Source organism: Pteropus medius, unplaced genomic scaffold, assembly GCF_902729225.1.
Source record: "Pteropus medius unplaced genomic scaffold, Ma_sr-lr_union100, whole genome shotgun sequence".
In the NCBI taxonomy this organism is placed as follows: Eukaryota; Metazoa; Chordata; class Mammalia; order Chiroptera; family Pteropodidae; genus Pteropus; species Pteropus medius.
Window position 1 is genome coordinate 277,686 of NW_024353789.1, and position 24,152 is coordinate 301,837.

General features: G+C 45.9%; 2 protein-coding genes and 1 long non-coding RNA gene across 6 annotated transcripts in view; 1 reads left to right on the top strand and 2 right to left on the bottom strand.

The window, feature by feature from the left end:
- The first annotated feature begins 1,981 nt into the window (after nucleotides 1-1,981).
- Nucleotides 1,982-11,991, top strand: PROC (protein C, inactivator of coagulation factors Va and VIIIa). 2 transcript variants are annotated; one of them, XM_039851259.1, is made up of 9 exons: nucleotides 1,982-2,045; nucleotides 3,408-3,494; nucleotides 4,743-4,909; nucleotides 6,390-6,414; nucleotides 6,540-6,677; nucleotides 6,851-6,985; nucleotides 8,986-9,125; nucleotides 9,951-10,068; nucleotides 11,314-11,991. In XM_039851259.1, exons 1-9 carry the CDS (start codon nucleotides 2,000-2,002, stop codon nucleotides 11,889-11,891), a joined length of 1,434 nt encoding a protein of 477 aa, XP_039707193.1. In that variant the 5' UTR covers nucleotides 1,982-1,999; the 3' UTR covers nucleotides 11,892-11,991. The 2 variants fall into 2 exon arrangements, with proteins under 2 accessions (XP_039707193.1, XP_039707194.1); XM_039851260.1 differs by having other exon boundaries at nucleotides 1,983-2,045; nucleotides 3,404-3,494.
- Nucleotides 7,278-13,670, bottom strand: LOC120593432 (uncharacterized). Its single transcript, XR_005650364.1, has 2 exons — nucleotides 12,357-13,670; nucleotides 7,278-8,147 (listed from the first exon to the last, which is right to left on the bottom strand). It is a non-coding gene; the product is annotated as an uncharacterized LOC120593432 (long non-coding RNA).
- A 5,648-nt stretch (nucleotides 13,671-19,318) lies between these two features.
- Nucleotides 19,319-24,152, bottom strand: part of IWS1 (interacts with SUPT6H, CTD assembly factor 1) — a 53,031-nt gene continuing 48,197 nt past the window's right edge. For all 3 annotated transcript variants that reach the window (XM_039851255.1, XM_039851253.1, XM_039851254.1), the window contains exons 15-16: nucleotides 21,960-22,178; nucleotides 19,319-21,310 (exon numbers count right to left, since the gene is read on the bottom strand). In XM_039851255.1, coding sequence (XP_039707189.1) covers nucleotides 21,984-22,178 — 195 coding nt within the window. In that variant the 3' untranslated portion in view covers nucleotides 19,319-21,310; nucleotides 21,960-21,983. The remainder of the gene's footprint in view (nucleotides 21,311-21,959; nucleotides 22,179-24,152) is intronic.

Below are 24,152 nucleotides of genomic sequence, written 5' to 3' on the forward strand. Positions count from 1 at the left end.
TTTTTTTTTTTTTTTTTTTTTTTTTTATTTTTTTTTTTTTTTACAAAAGTAAACAGCAATCCCATCACTATAAATTTGCCCAAGAGAAATGAAAGCATACCCACACAAAGACCTGTAATGAATGTTCTAGCAGCTTTAATAATAGCCAAGAAGCAGTGAATGGATAGCAAATTGTGGTACATCCATATAATGGAAACTACTCAGCAATGGAAAGAAATAAACTGCTAATACACCCATCAACATAGATGAATCTCTAAAGCTTTATGCTGAGTGAAAGAAGCCAGTGTTCAAAGGCTATATCCTATAGGATTCCATTTATATGCCATTCTAGGAAAAGCAACAGAAATCAGATCAGTAGTTGCCAGGGACGGGCGGGGGTCGGGGAGGCACAGAGAAAGTTTTGAGGGTAATAAAAAATGTCTGATATCATGACTGTGGTGGTGATTACACCATTATATACATTTGTCAAACAAACAGAACTAGTGAATTTTATCATATGTAAATTTATCTCAATAAACCTGATTTATAAAAAGAATCCATGTGTCATTGTGCTGTGACATCAGTCTCAACTTCTTAACTGGGAACGCCCTCCCCACCCCCAGTGTGGCTTCCATGCCAGAGAGGATGGACGGGAGAGTGAAGTCATTCTGTTAGCCCATAACACCAGCTCACCTCTAACTACTCTGGTGAGTACAGGTAGCTCAAGGTGGGTTCTAGTACCTATTACAAGAGTCAAGGCCAACACTAGGTAAGAACACACCCCAGACCCAGGGAGATTAGAGGTGACTTGTGCGGGATGCCGGGCCTCCGAGTTGTCGTCCTCGTCGCCGCCGTCGCCGCCGCCGCCACCGCGCGAGCCGTTCCCTCAAACTCTCCTGATCTCCGTGGCCTCCTGCTCAGCCTCTCTCTGCAGGTCTGTACCTTCCTCAGACTTTGATTCAGAACCTTCTGAGTACAATGCTCCCAGTGGAATGAGGGCTCTGAGGCTTTACTCTTGGGGCCTGGGGTATGGAATCTGATTGACATCTGGGTCCAATGACTTTCCTGTGCAGTCAGTCACCAGAAGCGGCAGCCTGGGGTCACATGACCCATGCAGGAGCTGGGACTCTGAAGAGCGGCCAAGTCCTCCAAGAAGGGTACAGAGTAAGGGTGCATCTCCAGACAGCAGGTACAAGAAAGGAAGATGCCTAGTGAATACTGACAGACTGCAGGGCCAAGGTAAAAGCTCCCAATCGGAGCCTGTACTTCTGCCCTTCTTCCCAGCATCCCAGCCACGAACTGACTTCAGCCTTTCTGGAATCTTCTTAACTTTTCTCACAAAGGTGGCCAGGAGGTGCCAGGAAGTTTTGAGTTCTAATTCAGGCTTGCCACATAGCAGCTCAGTGAATTTAGGCAAGTAACAAAAGGTTTCTGAGTGTCCTCATAAGCAAAATAGAGGTTATAGGAATAGCCATATGCAGTTGTCAGGGGAGATATAGGAGTGACTGGAGCTAAGGGTCTAGAGAGTGTCCAGCACCCATATGGTAGCGACCCTGAGAGGCATTTCTTTTCATTTTACATCACAAAAAGCAGAAATGCCGCTATGTAACTGGCCGTGTTTCTTTTCTTTTATACTGGCACATAAAATGAGCATATATTATAATAATGGCATCCTAGATTTGGTGAAATATGGAATCATTACCAATTATGCTGATCTGGGGCAAACTGCAGTATCTCTGGGTAGAAATGTTCCATCTGAAAAATGCAAACAGTGTCCCTCATTCGGCCAGCCACTATGAGGCTAAAAAGAGACCACATCTGTGTGCAGTTTTGACGGTGTCCATCCCTCCTCTCCCTTCCTCTTGGATGGCACCATTGTGGGGGCAAGGTGGGCTTTGGGCAACCCGAGACATTCTGAGCTAGGAACTTGTTTGTTTATCTGTAAAGAGGGAGGCCTCAGCACTGAGCGCCAAGCAAGCAAATATTTGCAGTTATGGATTAACTTGAGTTCCAGGCTGTCATGGCGGCAGGAGGGCGACTTTGCAGTTTCTCCACGGCCCACCCCAGTAAGTCCCCTTCCAGGCAGGTCTGTGAGGTGGGCCAGAGGAGGGCTGAGCCGGGGTGAGGGCTAGATCCTTCAGGGTTTGAGAGACTAGCTGGAGCTTGGGGCGAAGGGAAATTGGGGCTCTGCTACCAGCCAGGCCAAGGCACTGATTGGCATTCCTTCAGCCTGGGTGCCGCAGTTCCAAGGGGCCTTCTTTCCAGACTTTGAGGCAAGTGGGAGTTGGCTGAGGACCTCCAGGGCCCAGAGCCATCACCGGAGGCAGCTTAGAGCCTGGGACCCTCCATTCTTCCCTCTCTACCTCACCTCTAAATCTGGGGCCTCTGGTTTAAACGAATATCAGAAACAGCTTCAGAGTCAGTGATGGTGGGGAATGAGGTCAGATGAGGGTGCAGATGGGGCAGGCAGGCCTTCGCACTCAGTCTTGGAGGCAGTGGAAGGCTCTTGTCTTTGAGCTGGCAGGGCTACCTCTGTGGTCTTGTGGGGTACCCAGTAGTTTGGGGAAGGAGTTAAGGTTCCTAGGCCTGGAGCCACACAGGCCTGGGCTTGAGTCTGAGCTCTGCCACCTCCTAGTTATGGGTTTTTCATAAACTACTTCATACCTCTGAGCCTCAATTTCCCCCTCCATGAAATAGGGTGACAATATCAAACCTATTATATCTTAGGTGGCTGTGAGCCTTAACTGAGATAATAATAGTTAATGTTTACTGAGCATGTGCTATGTGCAAACTGTATTTTAAGAGCTTTTTGTGGATTAACTTATTTAATTCTCACAATAACCATATAAGGCAGAAGTACAATTTTTCTATCCATTTTACAAATGACAAAAATGAGGCATGAAGCAGTTAGGTCTCTTGCCCCAGTGTTACTGTCCTGGAGCTGGGATTTGCACTAAGTGGTCTGATTTGGTGTCCTGCCCTCTGCACCATGTACAAATTGCCTGAAAGACACCATGAATGTCTAATAAATGTTAGCTATTACTCATGGCCTGCCCAGTAGATCAGCAAAGGCACTGCTCCCTGCTCCAACACTGAGCACAGAATGGGGAGGACATGAACTTTCTGGGCACACTTGCCATGGCCCTTCTCTGCCAAGTCCCCTTTGATCTTCACCGGGGACTCCATGCCCTTTTCATTTTCTCTCTTCTCCCTTCAGACTCAGCACAGGTGGTGTGACCTTAGCCCCAAAGGGAGGAGAACGAAGTGCCAGGTGGCTGTCTGCTTAGTGGACAGGGATCCCCAATCCTAGCTTTTGCCCTGACAATCAGCACACATGGGAGGCCCTTTCATTTGGCTCCTGTCTGGGGGGTGGCAGGCAGAGCAGGGCTGGTGGGGCTGCCGAAAGCTCAGAAACTCTCCTCAGACAGGTGTCAGCAACTCCGGAATGTGGCAGCTGGCAAGCCTCTTACTCTTCCTGACCATCTGGGGAATTTCCAGCACACCAGTTAATCCTGGTAAGGCCACTCCTCCTCCCCACCCCCCACCCCCCAGGACCCCGGGGGCCTTCACACCTTCCACTACCCCCTCAGAGCCTCAGGGTGAGGTGAGAGGCAGGTTGAGTTAGCTGTTGGGACACAGCAGCAGCCTCCCTGGCTGGAGGGCAGATGCTGTGATAACGGCAGGGAACCCTGGGTCATGGGAGTCACATTCTCCTCCACCCTGGGGAGTGGGCCACGGAGTCTCCTGGACCTTTCAGCTCTACCTGTTACTCCCTCAACTGTGAAAGCCCCAGGCCCAGGCCAGGCCACACCAGAGCCACACAGCCCCAAATGGCCTGTTCTCCTAAAACCCTGCCCCAACTCCTTCCCTGGTTCCTGCAGCTAACAGGAAGAGGCAGGATGCTGGGGAGGCCTGCAGAAAGAATGAGCTACCCAGTTTATTCTACAGCCCCTACCTGTTCTAGAGCCACACCAGGCGATTCCTTCTATTTAAGCCTGATCTGGAGCTGCTTCTCTGCTGGGGTTCCCTCTCCTCCTCCCTGCCAGCTCTCACCTGTGGTCTACTTGGTTCAACTGTCAGACTCAGCTCAGACATATCTTCCTTTCCTGGCCCTTGCATCTCTTCCCAGCTTCTCTTCCACACTCCCTTGACTTGATTCCTCCATCCCAGCTATCCCCCTGTACCCAGGATAGACACCTCTCAGAGCCCAGGAGACATGTGGCGACACTCACTGGGTGACAGGTCTGCTATCTTCCAGGTGTGCCTACCCAAGGGGAGGAATGTGGGAAATGCTGGATGAGTGGAAAGGTCGTGGAGGGGAGGGGAGAGAGAAGCAAAGGATAGTGTCAAGATAGGGTTGCATAGATGTATTCAGAGAACCATGAGACAGATTTAACTTTGATAACAACAGTACATGGTATGCGACATTGGTGCTCATTTGTGCCAGCTATTAGACTATTAGACTGTTTCGTTTAATACGGTAAAACATCCTCATTTTGGATGAATAAACTAAGGTTTAGAGATGTAAAGACACTGGGTCAAGGTCACACAGAGGTCAGGTTGCGGTTCAAAAGGAAGTCCAAACAGTCAAGTCTCCTATGGGCCAGTGGTGAGCCACCTATTCTAGTGGAGGAAGAAAGCAGAGGAGAGGGGAGAGAATTGTGACCTGGAATCATAACTACCCCCTGGGCTGGCCCCACTTTGCCCCCCACACACACTTCAGGCCCTTTCACCAGAGTGAGCTCGCTCTCCCCCCAAACCAGGCTCAGTGTTCTCCAGCAGTGAACAGGCCCACCAGGTGCTACGGATCCACAAACGTGCCAACTCCTTCCTGGAGGAGCTCCGGCCCAGCAGCCTGGAGCGGGAGTGCATGGAGGAGATGTGTGACTTCGAGGAGGCCCAGGAGATTTTCAAAAATGTGGATCACACAGTAAGATCACCTGGCTGGGTCCAGAGGATGAGGCTGAGGGGTGGGCTGGTAGCCAGCTGGGGCTGGCTGGAGTAGGCTAGGGCTGACCACTGAGGCCCTCTTGGGAATCTGGAGGTGCAGTGGGTACCGGTCCCTTTTCTCCCAGCTTGGAACTGGGTGAGTGGAATGAATTGATACTGGCTCTATACTCTTGGTCTGGGCACTGCAAGAAACAGAGCTCTGTGATAAACTCCAGGAGAGGAGAGTTTGGGGAAGCCTTAGGCTGAGGTGCCCACCCAACCCCACTGTAGGTAGTTCAGTCCACCCTCCACCTGCAGCTAGTAGCCACCTCTGCCCCCCCACCCCCAATTCTCTCTCTCTCTGTAACCAAAAGGCCACCATCTCTGCTTCCACCCATGAACCTACTGATCAGGGTGTATGACTGGACTCCCTTGGTGTCTGTCCACATACACTCATTCTGTGCCTCAGTTTATATTCTCAAGGGGAAAAATCTGCTTGCTCAAGGGATCTGAGGAAACAGTCTATGTCCTCTTTGGCCCCCAAGCCCTTTGATGGTGGCCCTAAGGTGGAAATGTCTTGATAAGAGAGCTAGGTTTCTGATACAAGGCTCAGACTTCTTCCATCCCCAAGCGCTCACCTCTGGGCTACTAGGACCTGGGAGTTGAGCCACCGCCGGGGGTCCCCTTCATGTTGTAGGGATGCACTTCCTGTTCAGGGTTTTCCAGACTGAGGGGGAGCTCTGGTCTTCTGGCCCTCAGCTGCCACCTCCTTGACTAGATCCCTGCTGCCCTTTTCCCCAAATTGTCTTCTCAGCAGACGCCAAAAAGATATTCTGCAGGTGCAATCGAGCACATCACATTCCTCCTGTGGCTCCCCCACCTCACCCCAAAGTCTCTGGGCCAGCGGGGCAGAGCCAATGCTGCAGGGGGTGGGATTGATAGTGTAGGCATCAAGTAGTAAATCTCAGACTAGCAGCAGAAGCAGCAGGTTAGAAAGCAGACTGCTGCCCCAGACCTTCTGAACCAGCACTCCGTGTCTCACCGATGAGATCCTAGCACTTGCTCAACTTTGGGAACACTGGCATAGGGAAAGATCAGTGCAGGAGAGGTCCAGTGAGAAGTGCAGGGCTAGAAGGAGGTAGAGCAGCCAGGTGGGGGTACTTGGGTCCCTTGCATTGCAGAGGCTGCTGTGGTAGCAGACAGTTGAGGCAGCAGGCGTCCAGCTGCTAGGGGAGGAGTGTTATTCATGAGATGTGGGGCCGAGATGCCAACCTGGGGCAAGGAGGAGCTGGCCTTAGTCAGGGTGCAGCTGCACCAGCAGCTGGCGAAAAGCAGGGGTGACCCCTCTTTGGAAGACCTTCCCTCTCCTGCCCCCTTAGAGGTTGCCCGACCCCACCTGGGCCAGACCCAGGAGGGGCCCCGTGGGGTCCCGTGTACACACATGTGCCGACAGCCCCTGACAAGGCCTCTTCTCTCCACAGCTGGCCTTCTGGTCCAAGTACCTTGGTGAGTGCTCTCTAGACTCCTTGCTGCGGTGCCCACCGCCCCTCCTCCTTGAGGTATCTGGGCGGCTGCGGGGATGAGGAGGAGGCTGGCGCCACCGGTGACAACTCCGAAACCCCATGTCGCAGACGACGACCAGTGCAAGGTCCAGCCCCCGGAGCACCCGTGCGACAGTGCGTGCTGCGGCCACGGCACATGCATCGACGGCATCGGCGGCTTTCGCTGTGACTGCGGCCAGGGCTGGGAGGGCCGCTTCTGCCTGCATGGTGAGGGGCGGACCTGGCCCGGCAGTGCGCTGAGCTTGGGAGAGCAGCCGGGGGGCAGGGGGTGTGGCGTGGGGCGGAGGGGGGCGTTGGGGCTCCCCCGGGCAAGCGGCAGGGCCTGGCGCGCGGCTCTACCGCGTCCCCTCCGCGCCTTCCTCGTGTCCTCGTCTGCCCAGAGGTGCGCTTCTCCAACTGCTCGGTGGACAACGGCGGCTGCGCGCACTACTGCCTGGAGGAGGGAGGCGGGCGCCGCTGCAGCTGCGCGCCCGGCTACCTGCTGGGGGACGACCACCTGCAGTGCGAGCCCAACGGTGAGTCCCCGAACCATACGGGACGGTGGGACACAGGGCGGCTCCGGGGCGTGTGCGAGTGTGCGAGGAACAGCGTTGAGTCCTAGTGAGGGCGACGGACCTCCCCAATTCGGGTGCGACTGTAGCGCAGTCAGCTAACGAAAAGGGAGGGTGCCCTTTGCTGGCTTCCTGCCTGCTCTTTTACTTGCCTGCCTGCATACCTCCAGGTGCCATCGCTCACCTTGCGGACAACTCCTGGAGCATGAGCCCATAGGTACCTCATCTTCCAAACTCTAAGGGGCCAGGCCTCCAGCATCTTCCTCCATCTATCTTGGATGGCTTTATTTTCTTAAGACACTTTGTCCAGCCCAGCATCCCGTTTCCCCCTTTACTTTTGGCTTCTCTGAGGAGAGACAAGAACCATGATTCTGCCTTCCTCCCTGTTTTCCTTTGTATACATTTTAATTTTTGTCAAATTTATATACGTACAAAGAAGTCAGAGTTTTACAGCTCTTACAATGAATTTAAGCAGACTGTTCCTCACTGCGTGTCCTTTTTCATTCGTTGTATAGTGTCTTTGGTGGACCCTTTGGAAATTCATATCTTCTACCTCTAGGAACAATTCTTTAGTTATTTCTTTGATAATCTTCCCTCTGCTTTCTCTGTTTCTGGACCTCTTATCATTCAGATCCCTTTCCTCTCGATTGATCTATTTTACTCTCTTCTGTTTTCCAATCTCTTTGACTCTGTTCTTCTTTCTGGGAACTTTCTACAACTTTATATTCTAACCCATTTACTGAAAAAAAAAAAGTTCTAACTTTGTATTTTGAAATAATTAGAATTCATAGGGAGTTGCGAAGAAATGCCTATGCCTGGTGGCCTGTGGGCTTTTCTGTAAGACCATCTGTAGACCAGGATCACTAGCAGAACTTCTAATGCCCAGGCCCTGAAGTCGTCACTTTACACAGTTTCCGAGAGGAACCCAAGCTCATGCTCCAGCGATGCCAGACTGGCTTCCTGCCCCTCAGAGCAGGGTGCGGAGGGCAACTGGTGTCTGCCCACTCTGCAGATGTCTGCATGACTCCTGGTCAGCCTTGTACATCACTCTTTCCTGTTGTGGTGCCTGGAGTCCTCAGGTCACAGCCTCTGGTTTACCCTCTGCAGAGAATACTCCTAGGGTCTTCTGCAGCAGTGAGAGAGGAGAGTCAAGTCACTGATGAGGGGTCAGGACAGAGGTCTAGGGCGCTAGCAGTTTGTCTTATAAACTCTCAACATTCTTGCCTACAGTCTCACCTGCACTTCACCCTTCGGAAGCACCGAGTCTTCTAGGGGTTCTGTGGTAGAAAGCATCTGGTGTCCCCTATTACTGAACAAAGTTTTTTTTTAGGCCATCTGCTGTGCAGCTTCTGGAATTTAGTTGCTTGTCTCATCTCCATTCAATGTCACCATTCGATTCCCCTGCTGATGGTTACCCATTGCCTTACCATACATCTAAATCTCAGCCTAGATGAATAGCCCATCCCAAGCAAACCCTGGCAGACCTTCCAGTCCTCAGTTCTCTGTCAGGTGCTTGCTCCTCTCGACAGAGGACCTCACAACCTTGCTCAGAGCAACTTTGGGGCTCTCCAAGAATGACCATCTCCTCCTCTCCATAATTTATAACCTCTGTTAGGAGTTGGTAGCATTCGAGCATAAGGCCTTACTTATGTATCTCAGAGATTGCTCCCAAGATCCCTAGAGAATACTGAATTCTGAGAAGTTTAACAACCTACCTGAGGACACTCAGCTAGGTAGTGATGCTCTTTGGTCTGACTCTTGCCATCAGGTGGCACTGTTTGTTGACTGCCTAACCCAAGGGGATTTGTAGGTTGATATATTTGCCTAAGCATCATTTATCCCTTTAACCCAACAATTCAGTAAACTGACCTGCAGGCAGAAGGTGGGCAAAGATGGGAGGGCAGTGTGGGGAACAGTGCCTGACAGTGTGGGGAACAGTGCCTCACTGCCTCCCCGACCTTCAGTGAAATTCCCTTGTGGGAAGCTATGGAACCCGATGGAGAAGAAGGGCAAGATCTTGAAATGTTGCACAGACCAAGCAGACCAAGTAGATCCACGGCTTGTCAACGGGAAGATGACTATACAAGGAGAGAGCCCCTGGCAGGTGAGAGGAGGGGTAGCTCATAACAGGGAGATTTTTGCTTGGAGGGGTGGAGGGGTGGTGAGTGCTAAGGGTAGGGGGTGTTTTAGGGAAAGATGGAAGGAAGAACAGCCAGAGAAGGATAGGGTGGGGGATGTACAGGAAGGAGGGTTCCAGTTTAAAAAAAAGAGCTGGAAAGATAATGTTCTGCTGGTCAGATTTTAGGCAGAGGCCCTGCCGATGCAGAGGTGTTTCATGTGGGAGAGGGCTGGGAGGGACGGCTGACTCTAGCCTCTCCAACTTCACCATGGGAACTAACACTTATTTGGTCCCCCTCTCTGCCAGGCCCTGGGGTATAGAACTCACTAAGCAGTGTATTGGCAGGCCTTTGGGAGCTCACAGATCTGGGAGGGTCAGCCCTTAACCACACTGCAGCTGAATGGGACCAGGGCCAGAAGGCCAGCAGGATGGGCTGAGAGAACCTGAGAGGGTCTCCCAAGGCAGCCTGGGGGCCTCAAAGGCTTTTCACAGGACTCAGGGTACAGTCTGAGCCCCCAGTGGTGAGAAGAACTCTCTGGGTGATGTTGAGGAAGAAGATAGGAACAGCATGGGCAAAGGCAGGGAGAAGCCCTGGAACAAGCCAACTCTGTAAACTGTGCAGAAATAGAAAATGCCATAAAAGGGCCAGAAGTCCATGCCCACAGGGTCAGAGAACCCAGGAAAGACCTACCTATGCTTCCGGTGCCTCAGGTTTGAGAACCACGCCAGGGGCTGTGCTGAGACTCAGGGACCTTGACTTGAAGTTGTCAGAAGGTAGTGCTGTGATGTCACTACCCATCCCTATTCCAGGTGATCTTGCTGGACTCCAAGAAGAAGCTGGCCTGTGGGGCAGTGCTCATTCACACCTCCTGGGTGCTGACAGCTGCCCACTGTATGGAAGACTCCAAGAAGCTCACCGTCAGGCTCGGTGCGGGCTAGAGCCATGCAGGAGGGGGCCACCAGAGGCCTCAGGGAGGGGTGCACCAGACAGGTGCACCAGGTTTGGGGACCCTATCCTTGGGGATTCTTGAGCAAGGGGCTGCTTGAGCTCCACAGAGGTGTTTTGGGGGTAGAGATGTATTTGCTCCCAACCTGCCACTCCCGTGGTGGGATTTTAGTCACAGTAATACCTGGTATTTTGCAGGTAGGGGATTCTCTGGTACCCTCTTTAACTCTGAGCCTAGGTGCTCATACATACATGTTTGCAAATGAGGGGGGTTAAACACATCCTTACATCTTTCCCCCCACTCCTGTGCATCGGGCTGTGTTTGTGGACCTCCAAAACCCTCTGATGCAGAGACCCACAGGGCACTCACATGGCCTCGCCTCAGGGGCATTCTTCATACAGATTGATGGGAATGGAACTGTGGAGCGGGGCCCTGGCATCTGCCATAGCAATGGACTGCTTCTCCGCAGTTTGGGGATCCCCAAGCCTAGGCCCCACTCTATACCAGTTTCTGGAGGGGGCTCTCACTCCATTCTTAATGCAAAAAAGAAGGAAAAGATGTATTGAGAATGACCAGAGTCACGTTCCCTATAATTATCTGCAGCACCAACCAATGACCAGTGGCCTCTAGTGGGGCCCTGCTTGGAATTTCCAGGTGCCTCCCAACCCACCAGGAACCATCAGCCATGCCTGAGAGGACCTTGTCTCTTGTGTGTGACCCAGATCTTTCTTCTCTGCAGAGCCTGGATCCTGTTGATCCTCCTCTCTGGGTCTTGCTCTTCCTGCTCTGCCTCCACCATGGCATGTCCCTGCCTTGTGCTCAGGCTGGGCACTGCTAGCCATGCCTCTGCTGCCAGGAGAGTCTCATCTCTCCAGCTGCAGCTACTCTATATATTCTCTTTGTGGCTCTGCTCTGTGTCTCAGGTTTCCAGGGGGCCTTGGGCTTCCCTGCCAACTGCTCACCGCTGGTCACTTCCCTGGCACTACTCCATCTCTGAGTGAGTCCTAAATTCAGACCAGCATTCTGCCCCTTTAGGATTGACATTCATGGGCCATTACCTTTAATAGGGATCTGAAGTGCAGACATGTGGCCCATGATGGTGCCTGGGATGCATGCTGACCACACCGGCTGTGGACCCATTGCTTGCCCTCCACCAGGGCCTGTATGAGCACAGTCGTTGTGTCAGCCTCCCCCAGGCCCACTCTGACAGCCCCTCTGCCCTGCAGGGGAGTATGACCTGCGGCGCAGGGAGAAGTGGGAGGTGGACCTGGACATCAAGGAGGTCCTCATGCATCCCAACTACAGCAAGAGCACCAATGACAATGACATTGCACTGCTCCGCCTGGCCCGGCCTGCCACCTTCTCACAGACCATTGTTCCCATCTGCCTCCCAGACAGTGGCCTCTCTGAGCGCGAGCTCACCAAGGTTGGCCAGGAGACAGTGGTGACGGGCTGGGGCTATCGCAGTGAGACCAAGAGAAACCGCACCTTCGTCCTCAATTTCATCAAGATTCCTGTGGCCCCTCGCAATGAGTGTGTCCAGGCCATGCACCACAGGGTCTCTGAGAACATGCTGTGCGCAGGCATCCTTGGGGACCCTCGGGATGCCTGCGAGGGTGACAGTGGGGGACCCATGGTTGCCTCCTTCCACGGCACCTGGTTCCTGGTGGGCCTGGTGAGCTGGGGCGAGGGCTGTGGGCGCCTCCACAACTATGGCATTTATACCAAAGTTGGCCACTACCTCGACTGGATCCATAGCTACATTGGAGCTGAGGAGGCCTCCCTTGAGAGCCAGGTGCCATAGCATCCCTCCCACCATGTCTGGGCCCTTAGAATGGGGGCTGGGCTTTTGAATGACAATTTATGCAACATTAAAAGGGGAATGCAACAAGCATATCAACTGCTATTTTGTCTTTCCATTCCTTTTTTGGGCTGGTCTGGAGCGAATTAATATTTACTGAGCATCTACTGTATGTCCTACACTTTACGAACAGAATCTTATTTAACTTCCACAGCAACTTTGTGGGATAGGGAGGAGCAGGTCCAAGTTTTGTGAGGTCTGAAGCTGATAACATATGGCAGGGGGGCTCTCTTTATAAAAAAGAATTAAAAATGCAACTTCAAAACTGTGAAAGCCTCTCCCAGGGCTTTGGGAGGGGCTTGTGCAAGTCAGAGATCCTGAAGCTGAAGCTTTACAGTAAACCCAACTCTGGTGGAAGAGATTTTTAACTCATAGTACAGAGGAGGAAACAGGTTCAGGAAAGTTTACATGGTGGTGTCAGGATTCAAATCTAGGAGGGCAGCCATTTCGAGCACCTGTGAGTGTGGAGGCCACCACTGGCCCTGTGAGAGAAGAAGCCAGAGACCCAGAAGGTTCAGCCCAAACAGAGCTCACAGTGCAGTTGGGGAAGCTGTTTAAGAACAATGTTACGCAACTATGAATAGCAATAAGAAAGAGGCTCTGTCTTGACCTGAATTTATAAGCATAAATGGATGAGACAGAGAAAGAAGTTAGGATGTACTTGATAATAAAGGTAGTGGTGAGTCAAACGAGATTAGTATAAAGTCCTAGAACTAGTCTAACTCTCTGTGTGGCCTTGGGCAAGTCACTTCCCTTCTCCAGGAGTTAGCAAATGAAGGGATTGAATGAGAGCAGTGGTATTCAACTCGGTTATACATTTAAATCCTGTAGAGAGCTTTTGAAAACATCTATGTCCAGTCCCAACCTCAGATTCTGGTTTAACTGGTTTAGGGTAGGGGACCCAGAAGCTGATATTTTAAAAATTCCCTCAGTCATTTTAATGTGTGATTGGGGTTAAAAACTGCAGGACCAAATGGTCTTTAAAGGCCTTTTATGCTTGGGTAGGTGCTAGTTCTAAGACTCTCGAGACAATGAGAATGAAGAACAGAGTTTCAGAAAGTACAGCACAAGTCAGTCAACAGTAAAGGGGGCCATGACTTGCGATTACACACAGCCTGTCAGCACCACAGCTGCTGCTTACGGATCGTTGGGGACACCAAGACCCACTGAGTTGGTTATCTATATACAACCATCAGAAAAGAAGTATGCCTGAATGGGCCTTGCAGGATTCACCTTCTATGGACCTGGAAAATGAATAGGAAGGACTGCTTGGAAGTAGGAGGAAGCCAGGACAGGAACCATCTGATGATTAGTGCATTGGGTCACTACACTTGTAGTGGGACATGATGGATTGAGAGAATGACACCGTGCTGCAGGTCTTTGCCCCATTCAAGACTCTCCAGGTAAGTTTCCAGTCAAGACAGTTAACTAGTGTAGGCCAGATAACTTTTGGCATGACAGCATGAGATCTACTCTCCTGCTTGCCAGTAAAACTAGTGAAAATAATAAAACAAACAAACATTTAAAGTCTCTGAAAATGGTCCTAAGAACAAAAATACAACTTTTAAACCAACACAAGCAAACCTGATCTGTCCAACAGAAAACAAAGGAGAATAAAAAACAATTAAGCAGCATACAAAAATCAATTGCACTTCTATATAATAACAATGGATGTGTGGAAATCAAATTAAAACACAATACTCATTCCAATTGTTTGTAAAAAAAATAATATAAATGAATCCACTATATTTTTAAAGGTAAATTACATTTTAATAATTATAAAAGTAGTTTATATTTCATGGACTTTTAAAAAATTTTCATATTAGTTTTAGGTATATATTACATCTGTTAGACATTTATATAGTTTATGAAGTGATCCTCCCAATTACTCTAGCACCCAATTACTCTACACATAGCTATTACCACAGTATTGACTATATTCCCTATGCTGTACTGTATGTCCCCATGACTGTTTTGTAACTACTAATTGGTACTTCTTCATTCCTTTACCTTTTCGCCCCTTAACTCACTCTTCTCTGGCAATCATCTATTAGTTCTCTGTATTTATGAGTCTGTTTTAGTTCGTTCATTTCTTTTCTTCCTTAGATTCCACATTTAAGTGAAATCATATGGTATTTTTCTTTCTCTGACTTATTCACTCAGTATAATACCCTCCAGGTACAACCATGTCATCGCAAATGGTAGGATTTCATTTTTTTATGGCTGAGTAAAATTCCATTGTATATATGTACCATAATTTGTTTATCTAATCGTCTATTGGTGGGCACTTGGCTATTGTGAATAGCACTGCAGGGAACATAGATAGGCATGCATAGATATTTATGAATTAGTGTTTTGGTTTTCTTTGGACAGATACCTAGAATTGCAATTGCTGGGTCAAAAGGTAGAATTACCTCCGAAGTGTTTTCCATAGTGGCTGTACCAGTTTGTAATTTGCAATGATACATTTGATAAGGGGTTAATATCAAAAATATATAAAGAACTCATACTACTCAACAACAATAAAGCAAACAATCCAATTAATAAATGGGCAGAAGACCTGAATAGGTACTTCTCCAAAGAGGAAATACAGATGGTCAACAGACATATGAAAAGATGCTGAAGATCTCTAATCATCAGAGAAATGCAAATTAAAACCACAATGAGCTATCACCTCATTGTCAGAACGGCTATCATCAATAAATCAAAAAACAAGTGTTAGTGAGGATGTGGAGAAAAGAGAACTCACTTATTGTTGGTAGAATTGCAAATTGGTACAGCCACTATGGAAAACACTTTGGAGGCAACTCAAAAAATTAAAAATGGATCTATCTTTTGACCCAGCAATTGCACTTCTGGGTATTTATCCAAAGAAACCAAAACACTAATTTGTAAATATTTATGCATGCTTATCTATATTCACTGCAGTGCTATTCACAATAGCCAAGATATGGAAGCAACCTAAGTGCCCATCAATGGACGATTAGATAAACAAATTATGGTACATATATACAATGGAATTTTACTCAGCCATAAAAAAATGAAATCCTACCATTTGCGATGACATGGTTGTACCTGGAGGGTATTATACTGAGTGAACTAAGTCAGAGAAAGAAAAATACCATATGATTTCACTTAAATGTGGAATCTAAGGAAGAAAAGAAATGAACGAACTAAAACAGACTCATAAATACAGAGAACTAATAGATGATTGCCAGAGAAGAGTAGGTTAGGGGGCGAATACAGAATCATTCACTTAAATGCAGAATCTAAGGAACAAAAAGAACAAACTAATCAAAAGCAGACTTCCAGAGGGGAAGGGTTTGGGAGCTGGGAAAAAGGGGTAAAGAGTTAAAGAAGCACAAATTAGTAGTTGAAAGATGGTCATGGGGAGCGTGGCATAGGGAATGTAGTCAGCAATAATGTAATGGCTATATGTAGAACAGATAGATGATAAGAGTAATGGGGGGGAGGTTATTTCATAAACTATACAAATGTCTAACCAATGTACTATATATTTAAAACTAATAAAAAAAAAACAGCAGAGATTGTCAGATTGGATGAAAAGTAAGGCTCAAATCTATATTGCCTACAAGAAAACTACTTTAAACATAAAGAAACAAGTAGAGTAAAAGTAAAAGGATGGGAAACATATACCATGCTAAGATTATCATAAGAAAATTAAAGTGGCTATATTAATAACAAAGTCTATTTCAAAGCAAAGAATATAACCAGGAATAAAGAGGGTCACTTTGTAATAATAAAAGGGTTAATTTATCCAGAGGACATAACAATCCTAAACATTTATGTACCTAACAATAAAGCTTCAAAACAGATGAAGCAAAAAGTTATAGAACTAAAGAAGGAAATAGACACATCCACAATTATACTAAAAAATTTCAACTCTTGTCTCTTAATATTTTGTAGAACAAGTAGAATAAAATCAATAGGTACAGAAAACTAGAACAACACTACCAACCTCCTTGACCTAATTGACATTTGTAGAACCCTCCTCCAACAACAGCAAAATACACATTGTATTCAAGTATGCACAGACATTTACGAAAATAGACCCTATTCCAGAACATAAAACAACTCAATAAATGTAAAATTATCCATGCCATACCAAGTATGTTCTCTTACTACAATGGAATTAAATTATAAATCAATAACAAAAAAAGTATGTGGGAAGTTCTCAGGTATTGGAAACTAGATAACACTCTTTCAAATAACATGTGAATCAAAAAAAAAAAATTCAAAAGGAAGTCAGAAAGTATTTTGAATAAATGAAAATGAAAACACAATATATCAGAATTTGTCAGGTGCAGCTGAGGCAGTGTTTTTATAACACTAAAAACCATTATATTACAAAAGAAGAAAGGTCTCAAATCTACGATTGCTGCTCCAACTTCCACTTAAGAAACTAGATAGAAAAAGAGTAAATGAAATACAGATTAAGCAGAATAAAAGAAATAATCAAGTAGAAACCAATAAAATAGAAAACAGAAAAACAATGAAGAAAAATAATAGAGCCAAAAACTGGTTTGCGGAAGACGGAAAAAACTGGTAAATGTACAGGCAGCCTGTAGTGTTTGAGGAATTTTGGGGGCCATCACAGAACAAGATACGACCACAAGATATCACAGTGGCATACAAAGAGCTTTATTTGGGCACCTTGGACACGTTGCTGTGGGGATGTCCTTCACAGTAGACCATACACCCAGAAGGGAGGAGGGCAAGGAAACTTTCAGAGAGACGGAGATCAGAGAGAGCATACATGTCTAGATGGTGTCACTCAGCAACATGTTCGGGAGTCTCTGAAATACAGAGCACTGAAGAGCAAGCAGCAGCAGCTTGGGATCTTTTATAGCTACTTGGTTTTTAAAAACCTCTGGCTAGCAGATGTTGGGTGTAGTTTCCTGTGGCAATGCAGGCAGGCTCTAAATGGCTAAAAGTCTTCTGCTTATTTGAGTTATTTTTAAACTATTGGATATGTAAAATTTGGGTTTCACACCAGCGGGCTTTGGAACTTAAAGGTCTGCTACGAAGAAGTAAACATAGGGCCAATATAAAGAGGCTACCTCTGGCTCATAATATAACAATCTATCCTCTCGGCCCATGTTGTTTTATAATTTAAGTTGTGATATGTTAATTCAAAACGCCTGAGTTTGGATTCAGCAACAAGGAATTTTAAAGACCCAGAATCCTATAAGGGTAAAAACTAGGATTTCAAAGCCTGTTTATAGGCCCATCTTTCAGGAGAATAGATCAGAAAAGGAGAAGATTTTGACTTGTTCAATCTGCTTAGTCTGTAGTGTTATTATGGTCCCTTTGATGCATGTCCCTGGTATTCTTTAAAACATTTAGCGAGGTATGTTAAATGTGCAGGCTTCACTCCTTTCAGCAGCCAATAAGTAATCTGGGGCTATGTGGTGACCCACCAGTGGATATGTAGTTGACATTGGCAAGGACAGAAACTTCTCAGGTAAGGTAGGGACAATGCAACAGAGTAGGGGTTAAAGTCAGGAGTCATCTCCTGACTGGTATTGCTCAGTCTGGGGGTGATTAGTTTCATCTCCTAGGTGTCAAAAGCAGATCTAGTTTGTTCTGTGCCTTTAGAGAAGCAAAGTACATAGGCAGACATTGACAGCGCCTCTCTCTAGATAATGGTGGTGTTTTGCTTAGCTTATGCTGGATAATGAGCAGAAACAGGCTGAGGATAGTCTGAGACTGTGGTTCAAGTCAAGTCCTCATCAAGATTGAATGGAAGGTAAGTAGGATCAGGATATTCTATGAACTTGTCCTGCAAGTTCTATCAAAAGCCCTGGTTTTAAAAGCCCATTGTGTCTTTCTATGCTAGCTACTGTCGTAGGACGAAGGAATTGGTGAAAACCCAAGCAATGTTAATTTGTAATGCCCATTGCAGCATCTGCTTTGTGGTAAAGAGCCCTGCTCTGACTGTGTAACCTGTGGTGTGCCTAAAGGCTGTGAAAGCTGTTTTGTTAACTCCTCAATCATATTAGCCTTTGCAACCCATTTTTGTAACCCCGTGATGGCTAAATGCCTCAACCTGTTACGTGTCCTCCAGGAACAGGGATAGGGTGGCCCATCCCAGAGTTCTGGGGTCTGCCCCCCTTCAGGAGGCTTGCCACTCTAGTAGCTGGGAGCTCCCTGGCTTTGGCATTGCCTTGCGCTTCCTCTGTGTCTTGCTGGATATAAGCGGAGGTCTGATCCACGAAGATCAAAGATCGGGGCGGGGGGAGTAGGAGCCAATGGATTTTCCCCCCATCTCTTCCCCATCCCCACAGGTCTCAGCTTCGCATTCTCCAGCCTTGATTATGCTAAAGCCCTGACCAAGTAGCCTATTAGCCCCCAACCAGGGGTTGTTAAAAATATAAGCCTTAGGAAAACATTCGTCAAGGGCATACTCTATTGCTAGGAGTACTGCACCCAGCGCAGCCCATTGAACACTTTGGTCTCTCCTCGTACAGAAGCTGGATTGTCTGATTATGGGCGATGGGCTGAGCTATGTGCCATGTGGCTCCTTTATGCCCCATGCTCACTCCACTGGTAGAGACCATTGGCCTTTCTTGTGTCTCATGCCTCTCTGTGGATGGCTGTCTGTAACAGTTGTCCCCTCTGAAGAGCTTGATTAGAATTGTGGAGAGTGGGAAGAGGAGGTGCAGAACAGTATGTATGCTGGGCCCCATTTGCTTTTTTTAAAAGGGACCATACATAGTTTCGTATGCTCACATAAGAGTAGAAACAGTGATTTACCCTTTAAACTGTTTCCTTTTTAACCATGGGCAGGTTTTACTTTCCAATTAAAAAGTATAATAATGTAAAAACCACACAAGGGTGACTGGGTGTAGAACCAAGCAGCACTTCCAAAGGCTGGGCGATCACCCCTCAGCATGGCTGCCACCCACCCTGCTGGAAGGCCGCTTCTGGATGCACCTCCTTGGGTTACAAGAAACACATCGTTTTGGACCCTGAAGGCAATTTTCTTGATTCATCGGTTACTTCAATCAGCAGATTTGGTTCTGAATAACTTATCACTCTTCCTTGAAACTTGCTTTTTCTTGAAAGAAAAAAGTTTCTTATTATTCAAAGTACTCCAAAGATAATGTCAAGATTTGTTAAATATTTTGAGCAATGTCAAGTGCCTAGTTTTGGAATAGTATACTCAGGGTGGTGAGAGTCAACACGATGGGTACCAATATGTGAGTGTTTACCACATGCCAAGCAGTTCTTGTGCATGATCTTTCTACTAACAACACCTCTATAAGGTAGGTGCCATCATTATCCCACAGGGACTAATTAGGAAACCTCCTTATACCAAGTAAAAAAGTGAGCTGGTGGAGCCAGGATTGAGGCCAGGTCTGGTCAAACTCCAGAGCCTGAGCACATACTCTTTGTATTACCGAACTGAGGTAAAGGAAATACAAAGCCACATATCAGCAAATCCAGTGCTAAATGAAGCTATTAGATTGAAAACACATAGGCGATTGGAGAGTAATCACAATGAAGTAGCCCCACCTATTAAGCACCTTCTGTGTACTGGGGACCGATCTGGGCACTTTCATCCCCACGAGCTCTCTGTGTAGTGGCCTTCAGTGTCCTTCTCATCCCTAATAAAAAAGCCATATCAGCACTCATGTCATCAAAGTATTACAGCTTTAAATAATACTATATTTAAGTTGCTATATTTAGTAGAGAGATGGTACATAGTAAGCACTCAAAAAATGTTAACAGTTGTAGTCATCCTCACCTTCCATGAGTCAACTTAACATTTCCCCCTCCATGGAGCTATCCCTAATCTCTTGTTGTGCCCCCAATGAAATCCAAGACAATGCATTTCTAGTTAGGTTTGCTCATCTGTGTCCTTCCTTATATTGTGACCTAATTAAGGGCAGAAGCTATCTTGTTCATCTTTGTTTCTCTGCTATTCAGCAGCATCTGGCACCTGGTAGGGCTCAGTGTTTGTTGAATGAATGAATGAATGAATGAATGAATGAAGTAGGAGCCATTTATTAACCAGCTCTATTGAGTGTGTACTATGTGACAGACACTGTTCTGGTTGCTGAGAAGACATCAGTGAATAAAACAGGTAGAGTTCTTGCCCTCATGGAGCTCCCATTCTATTGAGGAGGATACACTCAATAAGCAAACAAGCAACTATATACACTAAGTTAGATGGTGTGAAGTGGTTTAGGGGAAAATAAAACAGAGTAAGAGGTACAAAGCCAGGGGCAGGTATTGCTTTCTCATATAAGAAGTTCAGGAAAGGCCACAGAGATAAGGTACTTTTGAACGGAGACCTGAAGGAGTCAGGGGGTAAGGTGCATGGATATTGAGGAGACAGGGCAGGGAAGTATAATCCAGATCAAGAGAACAGCCAACCACAAGCCCCTGATGAGAGAATGTGCGGGTACATATGACAAACAGGAAGCTGGCCAGTGGGTGCTGGAGTGGAGCGAGTGAGGAGAAGAGTGGCATGACATGAGACCAGAGAGGCTGCGGGGTAGGGGAGCTATGGGCTCTGTGGAGTATAGATCATGGGCCATGTGGGGATCAATCATTCCTTAATGAAAAGGCAAGCAATTACTAATTGATTAGTTTCTTGAGCATCTTGAAAAGCCTGTCCATTTACCTATTTTAGAATGTAGCAGGAAGGAAAATTTTTCTAGCCTTAATCAGCCATGAGTACAAATGAAGTTGTTTCATATTAATCTTTGAATCCCAAAGGCTTTGAGATCTCATCTATGCAAATGTAGGAAGTCCACCCCAAGGAAAACCCTTCCTCCCAAGTATTTCTAGGATCCCTAAAGGTGTGCACATAATCCTAAATGGGTTGCTATGGCTAGGCAGGTCAAGCTTTTGCAGCTTCAGCACCAGATGGTTCCACAGATAAGCCCCACTGGGGAGATCTACTCCTGTCACCATCCCTTAGGTGGGTTGGCCAGGAGCTGCAATTCTGGGATTCCACCATGCCTGGTGGATCCAGGCCACCACTGGATCCTCAATGCCAGAGACCTTCTCTTATGAGGTGAGAACATTTCTTCTGGATGCATTACACTGTGGCTGTTCCACAGCAAAACTTTTTGGACTCCAATGTTACAGCATCTACTGACACAGCTTTCACCTCACACCTATAGCCCTTTCTCCCAAAGGAGCAAACCTACCTCCAAGCTGGCTGGGTACAGACATACCTGGAACTACAGTTTTCCTCCAACATTCTATCTTCTTGGGAAGATGGGCATGCTCTGTCAAGCTGGTACCCCTTTCACAGTGAATTTTCCCTCGAAGCTTCCATAATCTCTGCAAAAGGGCCTTTGCCTGGGCCACTCCAGCCATTCGTCCTGCTAGTAATCGAACCCATTAAGGAACAAAGTTCAAGATTTTTCCCTAAGATCATCAGCCCTAATGAAAATCAATGAATGTGACTTCTGACCAAACTATTTACCAGTATGGCTAAATCTCAGCTCCTACCTGGCTGTGACCCACTGAGGCTCTTCATTAGGATATTAACTTTATTATGTCCTGAGGTCTTCCATTTATTATTCAAAGTGTAACTGCATTTGAGCAGTAACAGCAAAGCCGGGTAAAGAATGGACACAGGTTTTCATTTCAGATGGTACAAATTTAAGGTCCAAGAGCAACTACAGGCTCAACACAAAACTCTAAAGTAATGGTGACTCATTGTCAAACCTAAATAGGGTAATTAACCTAACACCTATTACGCACAAGGACAGTTCTAGTTCCTCTCCTTTTCAGTAGAGAAATGAACAGATAGTCTTTATAATGCCACCTATGCTATGAGATTGACTTACAAGGTTTTGCTTTAAAATATTTTTAAAAGGAAAAATATTGGTTGATATGAGATCAATTTCATTCTAAATTCCACTCTGTGGTTAATATGATTATGCTGAAATACTACTGTACTTGATTGCTTTATTTCATATTGAACAACATTATTTCTCAAAAAAACCTTTAAATGGCTTTACCTACCTCATGGTTTTCTCTTTAACTTCCTCAGTAAAAAAGGAATGATGAGAAGATAAAAGCCAAAAAATGAAAAATCTGAACAATAAAAGCTATCATATACTCCATATGGAATAGATCCAACTGATAAGGTGGCCAGGAAAGCACACGGGTTCTGGAATCAGGAGACCCGTGCTTGAATTCTGGGTCTGCTACATCTTGTTCTCTTTGTGCCATTCTCTTCATCTGTAAAACAGGGATAATATCATTTCATAGAAGTAGGTACAATCGATGTCAAAATGTTAAGTGCTGTTAGTTCAGCTCAACAAGCTGAACAGAGAAAATCATACAGACCCCTGAGAGTTCTTGGCCTGACTTGGTCATACTTTTCTAATGAATGAATGAAACATGCATTTCGAAAGAGGCCAGCTTGGAATGGCTACATTGGTCAATTACCATGTAAGCTCCTCAGAAGACCAGTCTATGTGAGACTGGCTGACCTCTGTCAGTCTCATATAGAGCTGGTCTGGGGAACTCACTCTATTTCTATACTATCTCTAGCCAAAAAACGTTAACTTCTTGCTCAAAAAGCATACAACAAAGAAAAGAATTACAAAGAAAGCACTCCTCCACTACACTCAAAGGTCAGGGAAGCATAACCTCTCCTCACCTCTCCTCTCCTGATTCTCAAATCCTAAGTACTGACATCCCTCACCCATAAGAAATCCTTTATGTTGGAGACCACACTCTGGGTCTCTCTATCTCCAATCCACTGCCTTTTTAAAAAAACATGTCCATCATAAAACATTCACAATAGTATTTGTAAGTATTTTACTCAGTAGTATTTATGTATCTTAAAGCCTTATCCATTGCTCTCTGGTCAAGTAGACTCAAGGAATAGCTGTTGTAGGGCCTGAAACATCTTGAATCTCTTTCACTGCATTCTTATCTGCAGTTACATAATAGAAAGAATCTTCAGGCCCAGGGCCACAGGTTTTGTAAGAACTGAGCTAAGTCCTTAGGAGAACATATCCAAACTCTTCTCCTAGAGTGAGTGGTGCTTAACTAGTTGCTCTTTCAAATTTTGTAATTCATATCTTGCTTTAAAAAATATTTTTAAAAATATAATAAATCCTTTTACAAACTAGCACCTCCAAGTTTTGGTCAAACTTTTACATTATGTATTGAGTTTGCTTAAAACAGGCATACAGGTAATCCTGTGACATAGTCCACCACTTTAAAAAACAATAAACATATTAAGTGCATGTTTATAGCTTAATGGTACCAAAGTAAGCCAACTTAAGACAACTCTTTACAGAAACACACACATTTTTGCAAACTTTCTATCTCATGCTTACACTAGCAATCCTACTTCCCAGGACTTTTCTAACATCTCAGGAATTCTTTTACATATAGCTAACATACATTCACATCACTCCACACTACACTCTACCTGTTCCATAGTAAAGCCAATGTTGGAAGACTTCTACTGCAATAGGGGAAGATCACAAGACACAGAGGAAGCATGGAGCTTGGCTTGATCATTTCTGCTTGAGAAGAAGAGTGGTATGCAGTGGGTGGGGAAAGTCATTTTGGAAACAATGATTAATTTAATGCCCTCCAAAAATTTGTAGAGTATTTCACTAGTAAAAGGGTCCCTCTCTGTCTCCCAGCCCCACATCAGCAAAAATTTTGCATGACAGAAGGCAGTGCAATGACATATTCAAAGTAATGCAAGAAAAAAAAAATGTTGACTGAGAATTCTATATCTGACAACTGTCCTTCAAATATGAGGACATAATTAGGACATTCTTATATAAACAAAAGCTGAGGAAATTCATTACTACTAGACATGCTTTACAAGAAATGCTGAGGGCAGTCCTTCAAGTTGGAAGGATACTAGAGAGTAACTCAAAGCCATATAAAAATGTAAATCTTTCCAGTGAAAGTAAATACATAAATACCAAAATTTAGCATTACTGTAATTAGGGCTCATAACTCTTTATTCTTTTATAGGATTTAAAATAGAAAAGGCATAAAAAGTATAAATCTGTTAGTGGGTACACAAAAATAAAGATGTAATTTGTGGCATCAATAAAAGAGGGGTAAAACTACAAAACAGTAGTTTTGTATGTGATAGAAGAACATTTTATACATTTATGATGTTATATGTAATCACTAGGGTAAGTACAAAGAAAGTATCTATAGAATATACACAAA